Source organism: Pristiophorus japonicus, chromosome 8 (assembly GCF_044704955.1).
Source record: "Pristiophorus japonicus isolate sPriJap1 chromosome 8, sPriJap1.hap1, whole genome shotgun sequence".
Taxonomy (NCBI): Eukaryota; Metazoa; Chordata; class Chondrichthyes; family Pristiophoridae; genus Pristiophorus; species Pristiophorus japonicus.
In genome coordinates this window covers 149,663,604-149,684,264 of record NC_091984.1, presented here as the reverse complement: position 1 = coordinate 149,684,264, position 20,661 = coordinate 149,663,604, and the positions used below count along the sequence as shown (strand labels likewise).

At 47.4% G+C, this 20,661-nt stretch overlaps 1 protein-coding gene across 1 annotated transcript in view; it reads right to left on the bottom strand.

Annotated features, from left to right (window-relative positions):
- Positions 1 to 20,661, bottom strand: part of LOC139269184 (probable voltage-dependent R-type calcium channel subunit alpha-1E) — a 450,230-nt gene that overhangs the window by 71,049 nt on the left and 358,520 nt on the right. The window contains 3 exon segments of the mRNA XM_070888276.1: positions 6,395 to 6,451; positions 10,506 to 10,621; positions 11,824 to 11,927. Of these exon segments, the coding sequence (XP_070744377.1) occupies positions 6,395 to 6,451; positions 10,506 to 10,621; positions 11,824 to 11,927 (277 nt within the window).

The window sequence follows — 20,661 nt, the reverse complement described above, 5'->3', positions numbered from 1 at the left end:
TGTTTTGCAGAATAGCTAAAAATCCAAGCTAAATTACAAGCACACTTAGCTGACCTGCCATAGTTCAGATGGCTGTGCCTATGAGAATAATAGGGCATTAAGGTAAGTTCCATCGTGACCGTGAGGCTTTTGGAGTGTATGTGGAGCGGCTAAAAATGTTTTTCACTGCACATAGTATCGTTGAAGTCCTTGAAGATGAAAACCATAAACGATTGGTGTTGGCAAGAAAATGGGCTATTTTCATGACTGAAGTGGGCCCCGAGGTGTATGATATCCTAAAAAATGTCTGTTCCCGGCAAGCCAAAACGATACGCCACTGACGGAGATTCAGCAAAACCGTCCAGAGCCCCTGGAATTTGCTGAAAGTTATCGTTTTGGAATACAAAATCAATCAACTGACGAGAGTATCAGAGTACATTATAGCTTTAAAAAAGTTATCTATTCACTGTCATTTCGGAAACTTTCCAGATCGAGCATTGCGGACCGCTTTGTTTGTGGGATGAAAAATGAAGAAATAAGAAGAAAGTTATTGACAACCCCAAACTTGACTTTTCATTTAGTTTGTCAGACAGCTATATCGATGGACATGGTCGACCGATATTCCCGAGAATTTCGCACCAATTCCAGTCATCAGACAACCGAGGTGAATCGCCTGCCGATTCAAAGTAAAAGGCACTTTGTCCCCAAGGCCTCAGCAACTGGCAAAGGTAACAGAGCATTGAAGTCCTGCTATCGGTGCCTGGGACAACACATTGCTCAAAGCTGTCCATATGTGAAGGCAGAGTGTTTGTTCTGCAAGAAAACTGGGCTTCTTGCGAAAGCCAACTGAAGAATAAACTGATGTTCAATGCTAGAATTAGAAATCACCAGAGACTATATGGCATTGAAGAGAAGCAACAGGATGACGAGTTTCTGGAGATACACATCATCAGAAGCACAAAGGTTATCTCACAGCGGTTCGCAAAGTATCGTCATCCAAGTAGATGTTGCAGGAATCAGCATACCCATGGAAATTGACACTGGTGAATCCGTGAGCATAGTACCGGTATTGCTATGTCTCGACAAGTTGAGTGATTTTCCACTGGAGAAATCGAAGATAGAGCTGCGAGGCTCCTCAGGAGAGCAAATCCCTTTGGTAGGATGTATCACCGTATCGGTGAAATACAAGGATCGGTTTCAGAGCTTGCCTCTCTTAGTAGCGGCAGGAGCTAAGCCTGCCTTAATAAGTAGAAATTGGTTGGGATCACTGAAGCTAGATTGGAATGAGATTTTTCATGTGGAAACGAGATTTGCATCGAAGGATGATGTCATCAAACAGTATCCAAAGGTTTTTCATGAAATAGGCAGTTTGATCCAAGGCTTCAGGCCTTGATGAAATGCCAATCACAGATGAAGAGATTGTAGAGCAACCAAACGTGACCTAAACATATCAAAGATGTATGATTACATAGCAAATGGACGGCCACACCAAGTATCAGATGAAGATATTCATCCATACTTTGTGCGTAGGAATGGATTATCAGTGGATAAAGATTGTATCATGTGGGGTGCAAGAGTGGTAATTCCAAATAAGTTTAGGTCCAAATTATTAGGAGATCTTCATGACCAGACCTGGGAATGTGCTTGACCAAGAGTTTTGCATGCAGTTACTTATGGTGGCCAGGTCTAGATAAAGATAGAGTACATCGTCAGTCAGTGTATGACATGTCAATCGGTAAGCAAGCAACCACCATCAGTGCCATTACAGCCATGGAAATAGCCTCCCAGTGAGTGGCAAAGGTTACATATCGATTTTGCTGAGCTAGAAGGACAGCAATTGTTCATTTCGACTGAACATAAGAAAATATGAAATAGGAGCAGGAGGAGGCCATTTGGCCCCTCGAGTCTGCTCCGCCATTCAATAAGATCATGGCTGATCTGATCTTGGCCTCAACTTCATTTCCCTGCCCGTTCCCCATAACCCTCGACTCCCTTATCGCTCAAAAATATGTCTATCTCCACCTTAAGTATATTCAATGACCCAGCCTCCACAGCTCTCTGGGGCAGAGAATTCTACAGATTTACAACCCTCTGAGAGAAGAAATTCCTCCTCATCTCAATTCGAAATGGGCCACCCCTTATTCTGAGACTATGTCCCCTAGTTCTAGATTCCCCTGAGTGGAAACATCCTCTTTGCATCTACCCTATCAAGCCCCTCAGAATCTTATATGTTTCAATAAGAAAACCTCTCATTCTTCTAAACTCCAATGAGTATCGGCCTAACCTGCTCAATCTTTCTTCATGAGACAACCCCTTCATCTCAGGAATCAATCTCATGAACCTTCTCTGAACTGCTTCTGATGTAAATATATCCCTCCTTAAATAAGGAGACTAAAACTATACGCAGTACTCCAGGTGTGGTCTTGCCAACAGTTGTAGCAGGACTTCCCTGCTTTTATACTCTATCCCCCTTGCAATAAAGGCCAGCATTCTATTTGCTTTCCTAATTACTTGCTTTATCTGCATACTAACTTCTTGTGTTTCATGTACAAGGATCCCCAGATCCCTCTGTACAACAGCATTTTGTAATCTGTCCCCATTTAAATAATAATTTGCTTTTTTATTTTTCCTACCAAAGTGGATAACCTCACATTTTCCCACATTATACTCCATCTGCAAATTTTTGCCCACTCACTTAGCCTGTCTATATCCCTTTGTAGATTCTTTGCATCATCCTCACAATTTGCTTTCCCACCTATCTTTGTATCATCGGCAAACTTGCCTACATTACACTCGGTCTCTTCATCCAAGTCATTAATATAGATAGTAAATAGTCGAGGACCCAGCACCAATCCCTGTGGCACCGCGCTAGATACAGTTTTCCAGCCTGAAAATGATCCATTTATCCTGACTCTCTGTTTTCTGTTAGTTAGCCAATCCACTATCGATGCTAAAATATTACCCCCAACCCCGTGAACTTTTATTTTGTGCAGTAACCTTTTGTGCGGCACCTTATAAAATGCTTACTAGAAATCCAAATACACCACATCTACTGGTTCCCCTTTATCCACGCTGCTCGTTACATGCTCAAAGAACTCCAGCAAATTTGTCAAACATGATTTCCCTTTCAGAAAACCATGCTGACTCTGCTTGACTGCATTATGATTTTCTAAATGTCCTGCTACTGCTTCCTTAATGATGGACTCCAGCATTTTATCAATGACAGATGTTAGGCTAACTGGTCTATAGTTTCCTGCTTTCTGTCTCCCTCCTTTCTTTAATCATCATCATCATAGGCAATCCCTCAAAATCGAGGAAGACTTGCTTCCACTCTCAAAGTGAGTTCTCAGGTGATTGTACAGTCCAATATGGGAATTACAGTCTCTGTCACAGGTAGGACAGACAGTCGCTGAGGGAAGGGGTGGGTGGGGAGACTGGTTTGCCGCACGCTCTTTCCGTTGCCTGTGCTTGATTTCTGCATGCTCTCGGCGACGAGACTTGAGGTGCTCAGTGCCCTCCCGGATGCATTTTCTCCACTTCTCCATCGACACCTGGGAAAATCTGGCCAAAGATTGCAATCTTTGGCCAGATTTTCCCAGGTGTCGATGGAGAAGTTGCACTTTATCAAGGAGGCTTTGATGGTGTTCTTGAAATGTTTCCTCTGCCCATCTGGGGATCGCCTGCCATGTAGGAGTTGTGAGTAGAGCGCTTGCTTTGGGAGTCTTGTGTCAGGCATGCGAACAATGTGGCCTGCCCAATGGGCTGGTCAAGTGTGGTCAGTGCTTCGATGCTGGGGATGTTGGCCTGATCGAGAACACTGCATTGGTACGTCTGTCCTCCCAGGGGATTTGCAGGGTCTTGCGGAGACTATTAAATAGAGGTGTTACATTTGCGGTTTTCCAGTTCACTGGAACCTCTCCAGAATCCAAGGAATTTTGGTAGATTACAACGAATGCATCCACTATCTCTGCAGCCACTTCTTTTAAGATTCTAGGATGCAGGCCATCAGGTCCAGGGGACTTGTCCACCTTTAGTCCCATCAGTTTGCCTAGTACTTTATCGCTAGTGATAATGATTGTTTTAAGTTCCTCCCCCACCCCGCAATAGCTCCTTGATTATTAATTATTGGGATGTTTTTAGTGTCCTCTACTGTGAAGACCGATAAAAAAATATTTGTTCAGATTCTCTGCCATTTCCCTGTTTCCCATTATTAATTCCCAGTCTCCTCCTCTAAGGGACCAACGTTTACTTTAGCTACTCACTTTCTTTTTATATACCCGTAGAAGCTCATACTGACGTTTTTTTATATTTCTTGCTAGTTTATTCTCTTGACAGCCATTCAAAGTGAGTCGAGGTGTTTCCAATGTGGAAAATAACTACAATAAAACACTAAACAATTTGCGAAGATTGATTTCTTCATATGGCCTCCCAGAAGAATTTGCACAGTCCATGATCGGAAATGGTGTGAAACATACCAAGGTTCCCACCGTACCACCCTGCTTCGAATGTTGCAGCAGAGCACATTGCACAAATTGTAAAACGTGCTCTCGTCAAGCAAATGTTGGATCCAAATCCAAAGAAATGCCAGTTGTCCTTGTACCATAAACTAGCAAATTTTCTGATTACTTATCGTAATACTCCTCACACAACTACAGATAGAACACCAGCAGAGTTGTTTCTCAAATGACAACCACGAACCAGGTTCTCGTTAAAACCAAACCTGGCACAGTCCGTAGAAGAGAAGCAATTAAGACAGAAAGAGAATTATGATAGAGGTAGAGTAAGAGAGAAAAGTGTGAAATTAAATCAGAAGGTGAGAGTGAAGAACCATCACCATTAATGGTTAAAGTGGTTACCAGGAAGAATACTGAAGATATGTGGTCCTTGAACATATTTGGTCAAGATGTTTGATCATGGACAGGTTAGGTTTGTTAACATTGATCATATTTTACCTGTAGATGTGGAAGGAGTTGAAAGTTGGAATGATTCAATTATTTCTGACTCATCAGGTAGTGTTGTTACAAGTAGAGTACCAATAGCAAATCCTGCATCAGATGTACTAGAAACAAGTCCAAGAGAAAGTCAGAATTTATGTCTGAGTCCGAGTCTAAAGTTGTAGATAGTTCAAATGTTGATCAAGGGCATCCCTTGGAGAAAAACTCTCCTCAGGCTCAGCCTAGAATGAGTCAAAGTTCAACACCATGTTTGGAAAGTTCTGCTCGAGAGCAAAGATATCCTCTTTGAGATAGAAAACCAACGGTTAAGTTTGATTTGTAAATATGGCAAAATAAGTCCATTCTTTTGTTATGTATAACCATACAAGTTATGTATGATGATTGTTTGTTATAATTACTTCTTCATTAAGGAGGGAGAAGTATAATGTAGAGCTCCACCTTGTGGACTACTGTGGTGCTGCCACTGTTGATGTAAATACAATAAAAGGATCATGTGACCAGGTCACATGACAAGTTCCTGCAGAGCCTTTTTGTGTATGTGTTTGTTTGTGATATCGTAAAGAATATATCCCACTCTGCCCTAGTCCTCCTCTCTCTGTCACTCTGTCCCCTATTCCACCTCTCTCTGTCACTCACTCCCCTATTCTGCCTCTTCTGTCTCCTCTATTTGGTGAGTCTCCCTTCATCTCTCCCTTATTCTGTCACTCTGGACCTGTCGCTGTGTCTCCTCTATTCAGTGTATCTATCGCTCCCTTTCTGTCTCTATCTGTCACTGTCTCCCTCCCTTCCTATTTTCATTGCTGTTCCCTAGTGAAATCAGGACCAATGGAAGCTGGTCCCTGTCCCAGACTATCAGTGAGCAGACTGTAGTCCCTGCTGAGGGTGTGCAGTCAGTGTAAGTCTGCCTCGTGCAATATCTCACCTGTCCTTCATAAAACTAGATGTGAAAAACCAGACTGGAGGGTCGGGGGTGAGTGCTGCGGGGGGGCTGGGGCTGAGTAGTGGGGAAGGCATGGGAGTGAGTGATGGGCGGGCTGGAGGTGAGTGATGGGAGTGCCGGGGGTGAGTGTTGTGGGGAGGGCTGGGTGTGAGTGATGGAGGGGCTGGGTGTGAGTGATGGGGGGGTGGTGGGGGAGTGTTGTGGGAGGGCTGGGGGTGAGTGCTGTGGGGGGGCTGGGGGTGAGTGCTGGGGGGGCTGGGGATGAGTGATGGGGGGTGCTGGGGGTGAGTGATGGGAGGGGCTGGGGGTGAGTGCTGGGGAGCCGGGGGAGTGCTGGGGGGGGGGCTGGGGGTGAGTGGTGGGGGGGCTGGGGTGAGTGATGGGGGGGGCTGGGGGTGAGTGGTGGTGGGGGCGGGGGGTGAGTGGAGGAGGCAGGGGTGTGATTGTTGTGGGTGGGGCCGGGGGGCAGTGTATGGGGGGAGTGGGCCCGGGGCCAGGCAGCACGCAGCGTCCATATTACCATCCAGTGCTGACTTCTCGCCAGCATTTTTATTTTCCTCCAGTAGCATCACTTCCTCTGTGGGAGAGAGAGAGAGAACGGTTAGTTACACCACAGCACGAGGGGCATATCACCCAGCATCCCACATCACACAGTAGGAGGATTATTTGACGAGCATTGGGCCATTGTCAGCACACAGTTTAGAGCGTGCGCTTAAAGTCAAGGGTTCGAATTAGTCTTAGGGGTTCGGTGTTAGGGTTCGGGTTATTGGTGAGGGTATGAGAGATTTAGTGGGTGTGAGGGTGTTAATGTGTGTGAGACTTTACAGGGGGTAAGGGATGTAAGAGTGTAAGGGTGTGAAGGATCGGGTGTCAGAGATTCGATGTCAGAGTTCGGGTGTCAAAATTTGGATGTTGATGTTTGATGAGGACAGTGCGTATGATGTAGTGTATATGGACTTTAGCAAAGCTTTTGATAAGCTCCCACATGGCACACTGGTCATAAATTAAAAGTCCATGGGATCCAGGGCAAAGTGGCAAGTTGGATCCAAAATTGGCTCGGAGGCAGGAAGCAAAGGATAATGGTTGATGGGTGTTTTATGTGACTGAAGGCTGTTTCCAGTGGGGTTCCGCAGGGCTCAGTGCTGGGTCCCTTGCTTTTTGTGGTATATATCAATGATTTAGACTTGAATGTAGAGGGTATGATTAAGACGTTTGCAGATGATACTAAAATCAGCTGTGTCGTTGATAATAAAGAAAGCTGTAGACTGCAGGAAGATATCAATGAACTGGTCAGATGGGCAGAACAGTGGCAAATGGAATTCAATCCAGAGAATTGTGAGATAGTGCATTTGGGGAGGGGCAACAAGACAAGGGAATACACATTAAATGGTAGTACCCTGAGAAATGTAGAGGAACAAAGGGACCTTGGAGTGCATGTCCACAGATCCCTGAAGGTAGCAGGCCAGGTCGATAAGGTGGTTAAAAGGCATATGGAATACTTGCCTTTATTAGCCGACGCATAGAATACAAGAGCAGGGAGGTTATGCTTGAACGATATAAAACACTAGTTAGGCCACAGCTGGAGTACTGCGTGCAGTTCTGGTCACCGCATTACAGGAAAGATGTGATTGCACGAGAGAGGGTACAATGGAAATTCACGAGGATGTTGCCAGGACTGGAGAATTTTAACTATGAGGAAAGATTGGATCTGCTGGGGGTGTTTTCCTTGGAACAGAGGAGGCTGAGGGGAGACCTTATTGAGGTGTATAAAATGATGAGGGGCCTAGATAGAGTGGATAGAATGGACCCATTTCCCTAAGCAGAGGGGGCAACAAACAGGGGACGTAGATTTAAAGTAATTGATGGAAGGTCTTGAGGGGAGATGAGGAAACAATTCTTCACCCAGAGGGTGGTGGGGATCTGGAACTCACTGTCTGAAAGGGTGGTTGAGGCAGAAACACTCACCACATTTAAAAAGTACTTGGATGTGCACTTGAAGTGCCGTAACCTACAGGGCTATGGACCCAGAGCTGGAAAGTGGGATTAGGCTGGGTAGCTCTTTGTTGGCCGGCACGGACACGATGGGCTGAAATGGCCTCCTTCCGTGCTGTAATTTTCTATGGTTCTATGTTTGGGCTGTATCATTAGGGTTAGGGTTGGGGTTGTATCATTAGGGTTAGGGTTGTATCATTAGGGTTAGGGTTGTATCATTAGGGTTAGGGTTGTATCATTAGAGTTAGGGCTGTATCATTAGGGTTAGGGTTGGGGTTGTATCATTAGGGTTAGGGTTGTATCATTCGGGTTAGGGTTGGGTCATTAGGGTTAGGGTTGTATCATTTGGGTTCGGGTTGTGTCATTAGGGTTAGGGTTGGGTCATTCGGGTTAGGGTTGGGTCATTAGGTTTGGGGTTGTATCATTAGGGTTAGGGTTGTATCATTAGGGTTAGGGTTGTATCATTAGGGTTATGGTTAGGGTTGTATCATTAGAGTTATGGTTAGGGTTGTATCATTAGGGTTAATGTTGTATCATTATGGTTCGGGTTGTATCATTAGGGTTGGATCATTAGGGTTAGGGTTGGATCATTCGGGTTAGGGTTAGGTTTGTATCATTAGGGTTAGGTTTGTATCATTAGGGTTCGGGTTGTATCATTAGATTTCGGGTTGTATCATTCGGGTTCGGATTGTACCATTAGGGTTAGGGTTGCATCATTCGGGTTAGGGTTCGTGTTGTATCGTTAGCGTTAGGGTTGCATCATTAGGGTTAGGGTTACATCATTAGGGTTAGGGTTCGAGTTGTATCGTTAGCGTTAGGGTTGTATCATTAGGGTTAGGTTTGTATCATTCGGGTTCGGGTTGTATCATTAGGGTTAGGGTTGGATCATTCGGGTTAGGGTTAGCGTTGTATCATTAGGGTTAGGGTTGTATCATTTGGGTTGGCCTTGTATCATTGGGGTTAGTGTTGGATCATTGGGGTTATGGTTGGATCGTTAGGGTTAGGGTTAGGGTTAGGATTAGGGTTGTATCATTAGGGTTGGCCTCATCATTTAGGGTTAGGGTTAGGATTAGGGTTGTATCATTAGGGTTGGCCTCATCATTTAGGGTTAGGGTTACATCATTAGGGTTAGGGTTCGGGTTGTATCGTTAGCGTTAGAGTTGTCTCATTAGGGTTAGGTTTGTATCATTAGGGTTCGGTTGTATCATTAGGGTTAGGGTTGGATCATTTGGGTTAGGGTTAGCGTTGTATCATTAGGGTTAGGGTTAGGGTTGTATCATTAGGGTTGGCCTTGTATCATTGGGGTTAGTGTTGGATCATTGGGGTTATGGTTGGATCGTTAGGGTTAGGATTAGGGTTGTATCATTAGGGTTGGCCTCATCATTTAGGGTTAGGGTTAGGGTTAGGGTTGTATCATTAGGGTTGGCCTTGTATCATTGGGGTTAGTGTTGGATCATTGGGGTTATGGTTGTATCATTAGGGTTAGGGTTAGTGTTGTATCATTAGGGTTAGGGTTAGGGTTGTATCATTAGTGTTGGCCTTGTATCATTCGGGTTAGTGTTGGATCATTAGGGTTGGAGTTGTATCATTTGGGTCAGGGTTAGGGTTGTATCATTAGGGTTAGTGTTGTATCATTCGGGTTAGGGTTGTATCATTAGCGTTAGGTTTAGGGTTGGATCATTAGAGTTAGGGTTGGGTCATTAGGGTTAGGGTTTGATCATTAGTGTTGGTGTTGTATCATTTGGGATAGAGTTATGGTTGGGTCATTCGGGTTAGGGTTGCATCATTAGGATTAGGGTTAGGGTTGTATCATTAGAGTTAGAGTTAGGGTTAGGGTTCGGGTTGGGTCATTAGTGTTATGGTTGTATCATTAGGGATAGGGTTAGGTTTGGGTCATTCAGGTTCGGGTTGTATCATTAGGTTTAGGGTTGTGTCATTAGGGTTACGGTTAGGCTTGGATCATTAATGCACTGCTGGGAACAAAAAGCCTGGGAGAATATTCATGAAGGCATAAAAAATTTGAAGAGTTTAAAACATTTCTGTGAATGAATTTGTTTCGTAATTATGAAAATATAAGAGATGGAAAACAGGCATGTTGAGTGACCAATGTTGGGAGTGTGGCGGCGGGACCTGGCGATGATGGTTGTGCCACACGAGCAATGGTGGAATGTGGGGGCGGGGCCTAGAAATTATGGTCATGTCGAATGACCAATGGCGGGAGTGGGGGCAGAACCATGTGATGATGGACATGTTGAGCAACTAATGGTCGGAGTGTGAGGGCGGGGCCCGGCGACGATTTACATGCCGACCAACCAATGGCGGGACTGGGGGCTGGACCTTACGATGATGGTCGTGTCACACGACCAATGGCGGGAGTGGGGGGCGGGGCCTGGCGATGACTGTCGTGTCGAGTGACCAATGGCAGGAGTGGGGGCGGAACCATGTGAAGATGGACATGTCGCGCGACCAATGTTGGGATTGTGGGGGCAGGGCACGGCGATGATGGTCGTATCGCGCGACCAATGGCGGGAGTGTGGGAGTGGGACTGTCAGAGGCGGGAGTTCATGTGGTGACACCTGAGGGAATATGTCTAACGAGCCGAGCTCTGATGCTGTTGTCCCCTCTTATTGGACACTCACCTGCTTTGTCGATCCAGGCCCGGTAACCATTCAGCTCCCGTTCAATCTGCTGCTGCCTCCGCAGCTTAAGGAATGACCTCCTGTTCTCCACCCTCTCCCGCTCCTTGGCGAATTCACTGAGGAAACAGAGAGAACAGGTATCGTCGGGAATTCTGATGCCTGCTCCGAACTAGGCCTAGGCCCCTCACTCCCTGATCGTCATGACGATTGGTTCGTGCCAGCTTCAAATATCGAAATCCAGTGAGAAATCCCTCTGAGGAACATGGGGACTGGCCCTAAACTGCACAATCCCCCGAGCCAAAACAAAGAGCGTCTAACAGAGAGCACAGATTAACCAGCTCAGGGCAGCACAATCGGGAGCCCGGAAATTACTGTTTGTTCACTTTTTGGGCACATTACTTCAAGCGATTAGGAATATTTTGGACACTCAATGTCCAACACTCTTCGTTCAGGTTAGATCCAGAGTAAAGCTCCCTCTGAACTGTCCCATCAAACACTCCCAGGGCAGGTACAGCACGGGGTTAGATACAGAGCAAAGCTCCCTCTAAACTGTCCCATCAAACACTCCCAGGGCAGGTACAGCATGGGGTTAGATCCAGAGTAAAGCTCCCTCTGAACTGTCCCATCAAACACTCCCAGGGCAGGTACAGGGGGTTAGACACAGAGCAAAGCTCCCTCCACACTGTCCCATCAAACACTCCCAGGGCAGGTACAGCACGGGGTTAGATACAGAGCAAAGCTCCCTCCACACTGTCCCATCAAACACTCCCAGGGCAGGTACAGCACGGGGTTAGATACAGAGCAAAGCTCCCTCTGCACTGTCCCATCAAACATTCCCAGGGAAAGTACAGCATGGGTTAGATCCAGAGTAAAACTCCCTGTACACTGTCCCATCAAACACTCCCAGGGCAGGTACAGCATGGGTTAGATACAGAGTAAAGCTCCCTCTACACTGTCCCATCAAACACTTCCAGGGCAGGAACAGCATTGCCCCAGCACTATGCCCAACATGTGACATGTTTTCCCATTTCCCATGTCAGCCATCCTCTGGCGTCTGAGTGAGGTGCCCACTTGGGGTGGGCTTTGTGCTCTGAGACCTTGCTGACTGGAGCTGGATTCAGTCTATTCCATGCCTCAGGACGTTGGAGCTGTGCAGCCAAGCGGGCCGACGAGCTAGTCACCTCATCCGCCCGTCCGTGATCTGCAGGCGAGAGTACAGTGCCTGTGGACCATGTGCTTGGATGGTGTCTCATTCTCTGGCTGATTGTAAAGCAGCCGCCCCTTGCCCTCAGAGGTTGGTGAAGCATGTTGTACTTACCCAGACAAGACTCCGAGCACCAGGTTCAACACAAAGAAGGAGCCGATGATGATGAGTGGGATAAAGTACAGCCAGTTCCACATCGTTCCTAAGGCATCATTGGTCTGCACAATACAAGAAGAAATCTCCCTTTACAGTTGGCCTTCACTGAGTCACATGACATCCATTGCTCACCTCTCATAGATGGGGACCACTTAACGCTAATGTGAGCAGACCTGCACTGTGAGGGTCCCTGGGTGGGGGCTGACGTTGCTCGACTTGGCAAGGTGACAGAACTCTCGAATCATCCTCCCTCATATCTCCACTATTCAATCCTGATCTGCAGCTCTCCATTAATAGTCCTCCTCCCCCTCACCGCTGCTCCCAGCATTGTCAGATCCATTGCGTTCCAAGGAGAGCTAGACTTGGCTCAATATCTAGGAGGGGAATTTGAAAATCGAGGTGTTGCCACAGTGGGTCAGCGAGCGGGGCGGTGATGGTGATGGTGCTGGCTTGGTGCGAGTTTGGATAGGGCCAGCAGAGCTTTGGATGAGGGTTTCAGCAGCAGATGGGCTCAGGCAGGGGTAGAGATTGGTCAATTTACAGAGGTCCCATCTGCCCTCTCAGGTGGATGCAATTACAACAGTGACTGCACTTCAAAAATACTTTGTTAGATGTAAAATGCTTTGGGACATCCTGAGGTTGTGAAAGGCGCTATAGAAATGCAAGTCTTTGTTTCTATGTGTAATGGACACTGCCTGTGTGAATCTGTCACAATGTAATGTCACCTTCCTGCCAGTGGAGGCACTGCACTTTCCAGTGTAACTATAGACACAGGAACTTATAATGGCTTCAGTGGGCAGGGATACAGACTATTGATATATTACATCTTTCACATATTGAGGCTCTAGACTTACACAACAACTTATATTTATATAGCATCTTTAATGTAATAAATGTCCCAAGGCGCTTCACAGGACTGTTATCAAATACAAAACAAAATTTGACACCGAGCCATTTCAGGAGATGTTTGCGCCGATGCTCGAAGAGGTAGGTTTTAAGGAGCAGTTTAATGGAGGAAAGAGAAGTGAAGAGTCAGTGAGATTTAGGGAGCGAATTCCTGAGCTTAGGACCAAGGCAGCTGAAGGCTCGACAGCCAATGGTGGAGCAGTTAAAATCGTTGATGTTCAAAAAGCCAGAATAGACAGAGCTCAGAGGTCTCGGGGGCTGGAGGAGATTACAGAGATAAAGACCAGCAAAGCCATGGAAGGATTTGAACACAAGGATGAGAATTTAAAAATCGAGATGTTGCTTAATTGGCATCCAATGTAGGTCAGCGAGCACAGGGTGATGGGTGAGCGGGTCTCGGTGTGAGTTAGGACACAGTCAGCAAGCACAGGGTGATGGGTGAGCGGGACTCGGTGTGAGTTAGGACACAGTCAGCAAGCACAGGTTGATGGGTGAGCGGGACTCGGTGCGAGTTAGGACACAGTCAGCGAGTACAGGGTGATGGGTGAGCGGGACTCGGTGTGAGTTAGGACACAGTCAGCAAGCACAGGGTGATGGGTGAGCGGGACTCGGTGTGAGTTAGGACACGGGTCAGCAAGCACAGGGTGATGGGTGAGCGGGACTTGGTGCAAGTTAAGACACAGGACAGTGAGCACAGGGGGTGATGGGTGAGCAGGACTCGGTGTGAGTTAGGACAAGGGTCAACGAGCACAGGGGGTGATCGGTGAGCGGGACTTGGTGCGAGTTAGGACACGGGTCAGTGAGCACAGTGGGTGATGGGTGAGCAGGACTCGGTGCGAGTTAGGACACGGGTCAGTGAGCACAGGGGGTGATGGGTGAGCAGGACTCGGTGTAAGTTAGGACACGGGTCAACGAGCACAGTGGGTGATCGGTGAGCGGGACTCGGTGCAAGTTAGGACACGGGTCAGTGAGCACAGTGGGTGATTGGTGAGCAGGACTCGGTGAGAGTTAGGACACGGGTCAACGAGCACAGGGGGTGATGGGTGAGCGGGACTCGGTGCGAGTTGGGACAGGGGGCACAGGGAGTGATGGGTGAGCAGGACTCAGTGCAAGTTAGGACACAGGTCAGCGAACACAGGGTGATGGGTGAGCGGGACTTGGTGCGAGTTAGGACACGGGTCAGCGAACACAGGGTGATGGGTGAGCGGGACTCGATGCGAGTTAGGACATGGGTCAGTGAGCACAGGGGGTGACGGGTGAGCAGGACTCAGTGTGAGTTAGGACACGGATCAGCAAGCACAGTGGTAATGGGTGAGCGGGACTCAGTGCGAGTTAGGACATGGGCAGCGAGCACAGGGTGATGGTTGAGCCGGACTTAGTGCGAGTTAAGACACGGGTCAGTGAGCACAGGGGGTGATGGGTGAGCGAGACTCGGTGTGAGTTAGGAACGGGTCAGCGAGCACACTGGGTGATGGGTGAGCGGGACTCAGTCTGAGTTAGGACACGGGTCAGCGAGCACAGGGTGATGGGTCTGAATTAGGACACGGATCAGTGAACACAAGGGGTGATGGGTGAACGGGACTCGGTGTGAGTTAGGACATGGGTCAGTGAGCACAGGGGGTGATGGGTGAGCGAGACTCGGTGTGAGTTAGGACACGGGTCAGCGAGCACACTGGGTGATGGGTGAGCGGGACTCAGTCTGAGTTAGGACACGGGTCAGCGAGCACAGGGTGATGGGTCTGAATTAGGACACGGATCAGTGAACACAAGGGGTGATGGGTGAACGGGATTCGGTGTGAGTTAGGACATGGGTCAGTGAGCACAGGGGGTGATGGGTGAGCGGCACTCGGTGCGAGTTAGGACACGGGTCAGTGAGCACAGTGGGTGATGGGTGAGCGGGACTCGGTGCGAGTTCGGACACGGGTCAGTGAGCATAGGGGTGATGGGTGAGCGGGACTCGGTGCGAGTTAGGACACAGGTACCATGGGTGGCAGAGTTTTGGATGACCTTAAGTTTATGGAACGTCGACCTAGGGGAGGATACAATGCATGCTGAAGAACTATGTGTACAAAGAAAGGCTCGGTAAATTGGGACTGTTTTCTGTGGAACAGAGGAGATCCCGAAGTGGTTTGGTCGGTGTGTTTCAAATGATAAAGGGATGGGACAGAGCAGATAGAGATAAACTATTCCAATAATTGAAGGGGTCTAGAATGAGGAGCCACTGACAGAAGATTAAATACAAGGGCCTAGAAATCTGTCTCAGGCAATGGCACAAACCGGGAGATATCGGAGCGGCTGCCTGTTAGACACCGCACCGGATATTCAGCTCTAAATACCAGGGTCTGCGTATTACGGGTGGCCAATCCGAAACCGCCCTTCTAGGCCAAGAGACTTAGAACATAAGCACACAAGAAATAGGAGCAGGAGTCGACCATTTAGCCTCTCGAGCCTGCTCCGTCATTCAATAAGATCATGGCTGATCTGATCCTGGGCTCAGCTCCACCTCCCTGCCCGTTCCCCATAACCCTTTACTGCCTTATCGCTCAAAAATCTGTCTATCTCCACCTTAAATATATTCAATGACCCAGTCTCCACAGCTCTCTGGGGCAGAGAATTCCACAGATTTACAACCCTCTGAGAAGAAATTCCTCCTCACCTCAGTTTTAAATAGGCGGCCCCTTATTCTGAGAGTCTATCTCCTAGTTCTAGATTCCCCCACGAGGGGAAACATCCTCTCTGGATCTACCTTGTCGAGCTCCCTCAGAATGTTATACATTTCAATAAGATCACCTCTCAGTCTTCTGAACTCCAATGAGTATAGGCCCAATCTGCTCAACCTTTCTTCATAAGACAACCCCTTCATCTCTGGAATCAACCGAGTGAACCTTTTCTGAACTGCCTCCAATGCAAGTATATCCTTCCTTAAATTAGGAGACCTAAACTGTACGCAGTACTCTCGGTGTGGCCTCACCAATACCCTGTACAGTTGCAGCAGGACTTCACTGCTTTTATACTCTATCCCCCTTGCAATAAAGGTCAATATTTCATTTGCCTTCCTGATTACTTGCTGTACCTGCATACTCACTTTTTGTGTTTCATGCACAAGGACCCCCAGGTCCCTCTGTACTGCAGCATTTTGTAATCTCTCCCCATTTAAATGATAACTTGCTCTTTTGTTCCTCCTATCAAAGTGGACAGAGGACAGGAGAAAGCTCCTCACACAGAGAGCTGTGAGGCTGTTGAGACAGAAACAATGTTAACATTCAGGATTCGATTCGATAGGTGGATGAAGGAGAAGGAGAAGGGGATAGAGAGATAGGGGAATACGACAGACACCTGGGATTAGGACTGCTGCTATGGTGAAGGGTAAACCCCAACACATTATGGTTGGGCCGAAGGGCCTGTTCCCATGTTGCAATTCTGAATCGTTCTGTGGCTGACAAACCAAAATAGAAAGAAAGACTTGGATTTATATAGCATCTTTCATGACTACCGGATGTCTCAAAGCACTTTACAGACAATGAAGTACTTTTTGGAGTGCAGTCACTGTTGTAATATGGGAAAATCAGCAGCCAATTCATGCACAGCAAGCTCCCACAAACAGCAATGTGAAAATGACCAGATTATTTGTTTTTGTGTTGTTGATTGAGGAATAAATATTGGCTGGGACACCAGGGAGAACTCCCCTCCTTCAAAATAATGCCATGGGATCTTTTGCATCCACCTGAGAGAGGAGACAGGGCATCGGTTTGACATCTCATCCACAAGACGGCACCTCTGACAGTGCAGTACTCCCTCAGCACTGCACTGGAGTGTCAGCCTAGATTTATGTGTTCAAGTCCTTGGAGTGGGCCTTGAACCCACAACCTTCTGATTCAGAGGCAAGTGTGCTGCCCACTGAGCCATGGATGACACAAGCAGCCAAAATAAGTATCTGGAGTGATTTCATTGGTCACCGTTCTCTCTATTTTTACTGGTGGTTGTTTTATGACTGCCAGCTGTGATTGGTTGTCTTTATTGACACTTGCTCCTCATTGATTGGTTCATTCCATATCTGTTCAGGTTGAATATTGATGTTTTACCAGAATACAATGCTGCAGCCAATCAGGTGAAGGTATGATGGCGTGCTAGACTGAGACATTATATATATATAATGAGGACAGGTTGCATGGTCTAGGCTTGTATTCCCTCGAATATAAAAGATTAATAATAGACTAATGAATAATTTAGCAGGTGGAGTATAATGTGGGAAAATGTGAGGTTATCCACTTTGGCAGAAATAATAGAAAAGCAAATTATAATTTAAATGGAGAAAAATTGCAAAGTTCTGCAGGACAGAGGGACCTGGGGGTCCTTGTGCATGAAACACAACAAGTTAGTATGCAGGTACAGCAAGTGATCAGGAAGGCAAAAGGAATGTTGGCCTTTATTGCAAGGGGGATGGAGTATAAAAGCAGAGAAGTCCTGCTACAACTGTACAGGGTATTGGTGAGGCCACACCTAGAGTACTGCGTACAGTTTTGATCTCCGTATTTAAGGATATACTTGCATTGGAGGCTGTTCAGAGAAGGTTCCGGAGATGAGCGGGTTGACTAATGAGGAAAGGTTGAGTAGGTTGGGCCTATACACATTGGAGTTCAGAAGAATGAGAGGTGATCTTATTGAAACATATAAGATAATGATGGACTCGACAAAGTGGATGCAGTGAGGATATTTGCACTCATTGGGGAAACTAAAACTAGGGGTCATAGTCTCAGAATAAGGGGCCGCCCATTTAAAACTGAGATGAGGAGAAATTTCTTCTCTCTGAGGATTGTAAATCTGTGGAATTCTCGCCCCAGAGAGCTGTGGAGGCTGGGTCATTGAATATATTTAAGGCTCAGATAGACAGATTTTGGAGCGATAAGGGAGTCAAGGGTTATGGGGAGCGGGCAGGGAAGTGGAGCTGAGTCTATGATCAGATCAGTCATGATCTTATTAAATGGTGGAGCAGGCTCGAGGGGCTGTATGGCCTACTCCTGATCCTATTTCTTATGTTCTTATGTTCTTCAAAGGTCAGAGAATGCGGAGTCAGGGACCATTAGCAGAATGGATCGCTAGCTGGCTCCTGAACAGAAAGCAGAGAGTAGGGGTTAAGGGTAGGTATTCAGCGTGCCAGAAGGTGGGAAGTGGGGTCCCACAAGGGTCAGTGCTGTGACCACTGTTGGTCACAATTTATATTAATGAATTTGGAATCAAAAATAGAATTTCTGAATTTGCGGACAACACCAAATTGGGAGGAATAGTGAATACTGAGGAGGACTGCAACAAATTGCATTCATAAACTTGCAGAATGGGCATATAATTGGAAAATGAATTTCAACTTAGATAGGTGTCAGAAATTTACATTTTGATAAGAAAAATAAGGAGGTCACATACTAGTTGGAAAATAAGAATCTAAAATAGGGATCTAGGAGTATAAATACACAAATCACTTAAAGTTGCGACACAGGTCAATAAGGCCGTAACAAAAGCAAACCAAGCACGAGGGTTTATTTCAAGAGGGTTAGAATTGAAAAGTAGGGAAGTTGTGCTCAACCTGTATCGAACCTTAGCTACGCCACCATTGTAGTACTGCGTACAGTTCTGGTCGCCATATTATAAAAAGGATATAGAGGCACTGGAGAGGGTGCAGAGAAGGTTTACAAGGATGAGACCAGAAATGCGAGGGTGTACATATCAGGAAAGGATGAACAGGCTGGGGCTCTTTTCTCTTGAGGCCGAGGGGTGACCTGATAGAGGTCTTTAACATTAGGAAAGGTTTTGATAGAGTGGATACAGAGAGAGTGTTTCCACTTGTGGGGAAGAGCAGAACTAGAGGCCATCAATATAAGATAGTCAGCAAGAAATCCAATCGGGAATTCAGGAGAAAATTCTTTACCCAGCGAGTGGTGAGAACTAGCTACCACAGGGAGTGATTGAAGTGAATAGTATCGATGTATTTAAGGGGAGGCTAGACAGGGATATGAGGGAGAAGGGAATAGAGGGTTATGCTGACAGATTTAGATGAGGAAAGACGGGAGGAGGCTCGAGTGGAGCATAAACACCGGCATGGACTGGTTGAGCCCAATGGCCTGTTACTGGGCCGTATATCCGATGTAATTAAGGGGTGATCTAATCAAGCTGTTTAAGACAATTAAAGAATTTGATAGGATAGATAGAGAGAAAGTATTTCTACTGGTGGGAGAGTTCAGAACAAGGTGGCATCACCTTACAATTAGTGTTAGGCCCTTCAGGGGTGCTGTGAGCAAGACTTCTTTACGCAAAGTGTCAGCGTTACAGATCAGCCACGATCTAATAGTGTGGGGGAACAAACCCAAGGATCTGAATGGCCTCTTCCTGTTCCATTGCATTTCACAGCCTCACCACCCTTTGCTGGTAAACCGGTCTGTCCTGCTCTCTTCCTTAAGCCTCTTGCATTTAATCTTCTATCGGTGTCTGCCCATTCGAGCCCCTCAATCACTGGAAACGGCCTGCTTCTACCGACCAATCTCAGCGAGTGGCGTGTCAAGGGTAGCGCTGCCTCCATCACTGACTGGTCCCCGTGGCAGGTCGGGACCATAAAAGGAGTGGAGGTGCGGTGGCCCGGGAGCAGTGTGGAGGCATACCACTTCAGAGAGCAGCGCGAGTTGTTGCAGGAGGGCAACGGCAGCGAAGAGCGATGTCATCAAGGTCCAGGTTGGTGATTGGAGCGTGGGCAGGTACAGCAGGAGCGGCGAGGTCGGGGCGAAGGAGCGGTGAGAGACTGGAGGGATGTGATCGGGGCTCACGGGCCAGCCCACACTGCGATATGTGTGCGCACTAGGTCCGTAGGTCCGTGCAGCAGAGCTGGTCTCCAGTTGTCTTGGTTAACCCTTGCCACTGGACCAAGACCTAGCTCTGTCAAGCCCATGTGGTGGCTGGTGTGCAATGGCCACCCCACGTTAAAAAAATCCACGCACAGGCATCTTCCACCCTTCAGGATGTAGTTCAGGATCTGGAATTTTAGGTCCTTCATTGAAACACCTGTGAACTCATCCCTTTTTGGCGTGGAAGCAAGTCATCCTCGATACGAGGGAGCGCCTATGATGATGACCCGGGGAGTCTCTCTCAGAATGCGGTGCTGAAAGGGTGAATAGCTATCCACAGGGATACTGCCCGTTTCACACAGTCCAGGATGCCTGGAGGAAGCTCTCAGTTCTGTTGGTTCATTGGCTGTAAGTTACCATGACGACTTGGCAACAGCCTCCCAGCTCTGTAAGTCCATTGGCCGTAGGTTGCTACGGTTACCTGGAGGCAGCATCTCTTATCCCCTGCTTCATTGGCTGTGGGTTGCTAAGGACATCTGGAGGACAGGAATCTTCAGTTCGTAACACAGTAAAAATATAATTCCATCCGCCAGAGAGCAGCAGTCATCAGTTGGAACTTTCAAAAGGCATCCTCCTCACACAGTGCCAGGCCAGACTGCCATAAGCTCAACACAGCTCATGAGATGTGCCACAGACACTCAGAGTTACAAGACATGAAGGACCCAAGCCATTCAATACTTGCCCCCTTCTTTCCTTTTTCTCTCTCTCTCTCCCTGACTGCGCTCTCCTGCCATCATGCCTCCTTTCATCTCTCCTCTCTCGGCCACTCTGCCCCCCTTCCAAATCCCTATCCCAACCCTTCATTACTCTTTGACCTTCCTACTCTCCTGCCACTGTCCCAGGCTTGACTCCCTCCAAGATAAGACTACAGCTTTCCTCTGATCCTCACTTGGCATCCGACTAAGGGCACATCGAGGCCCTCATCGCTGCTTCCGCACGAGCAGGAACTCCAACTGTCCCTCCTACTCTCTCACCGACCTTACTATCCGGCGAACCCACTGGG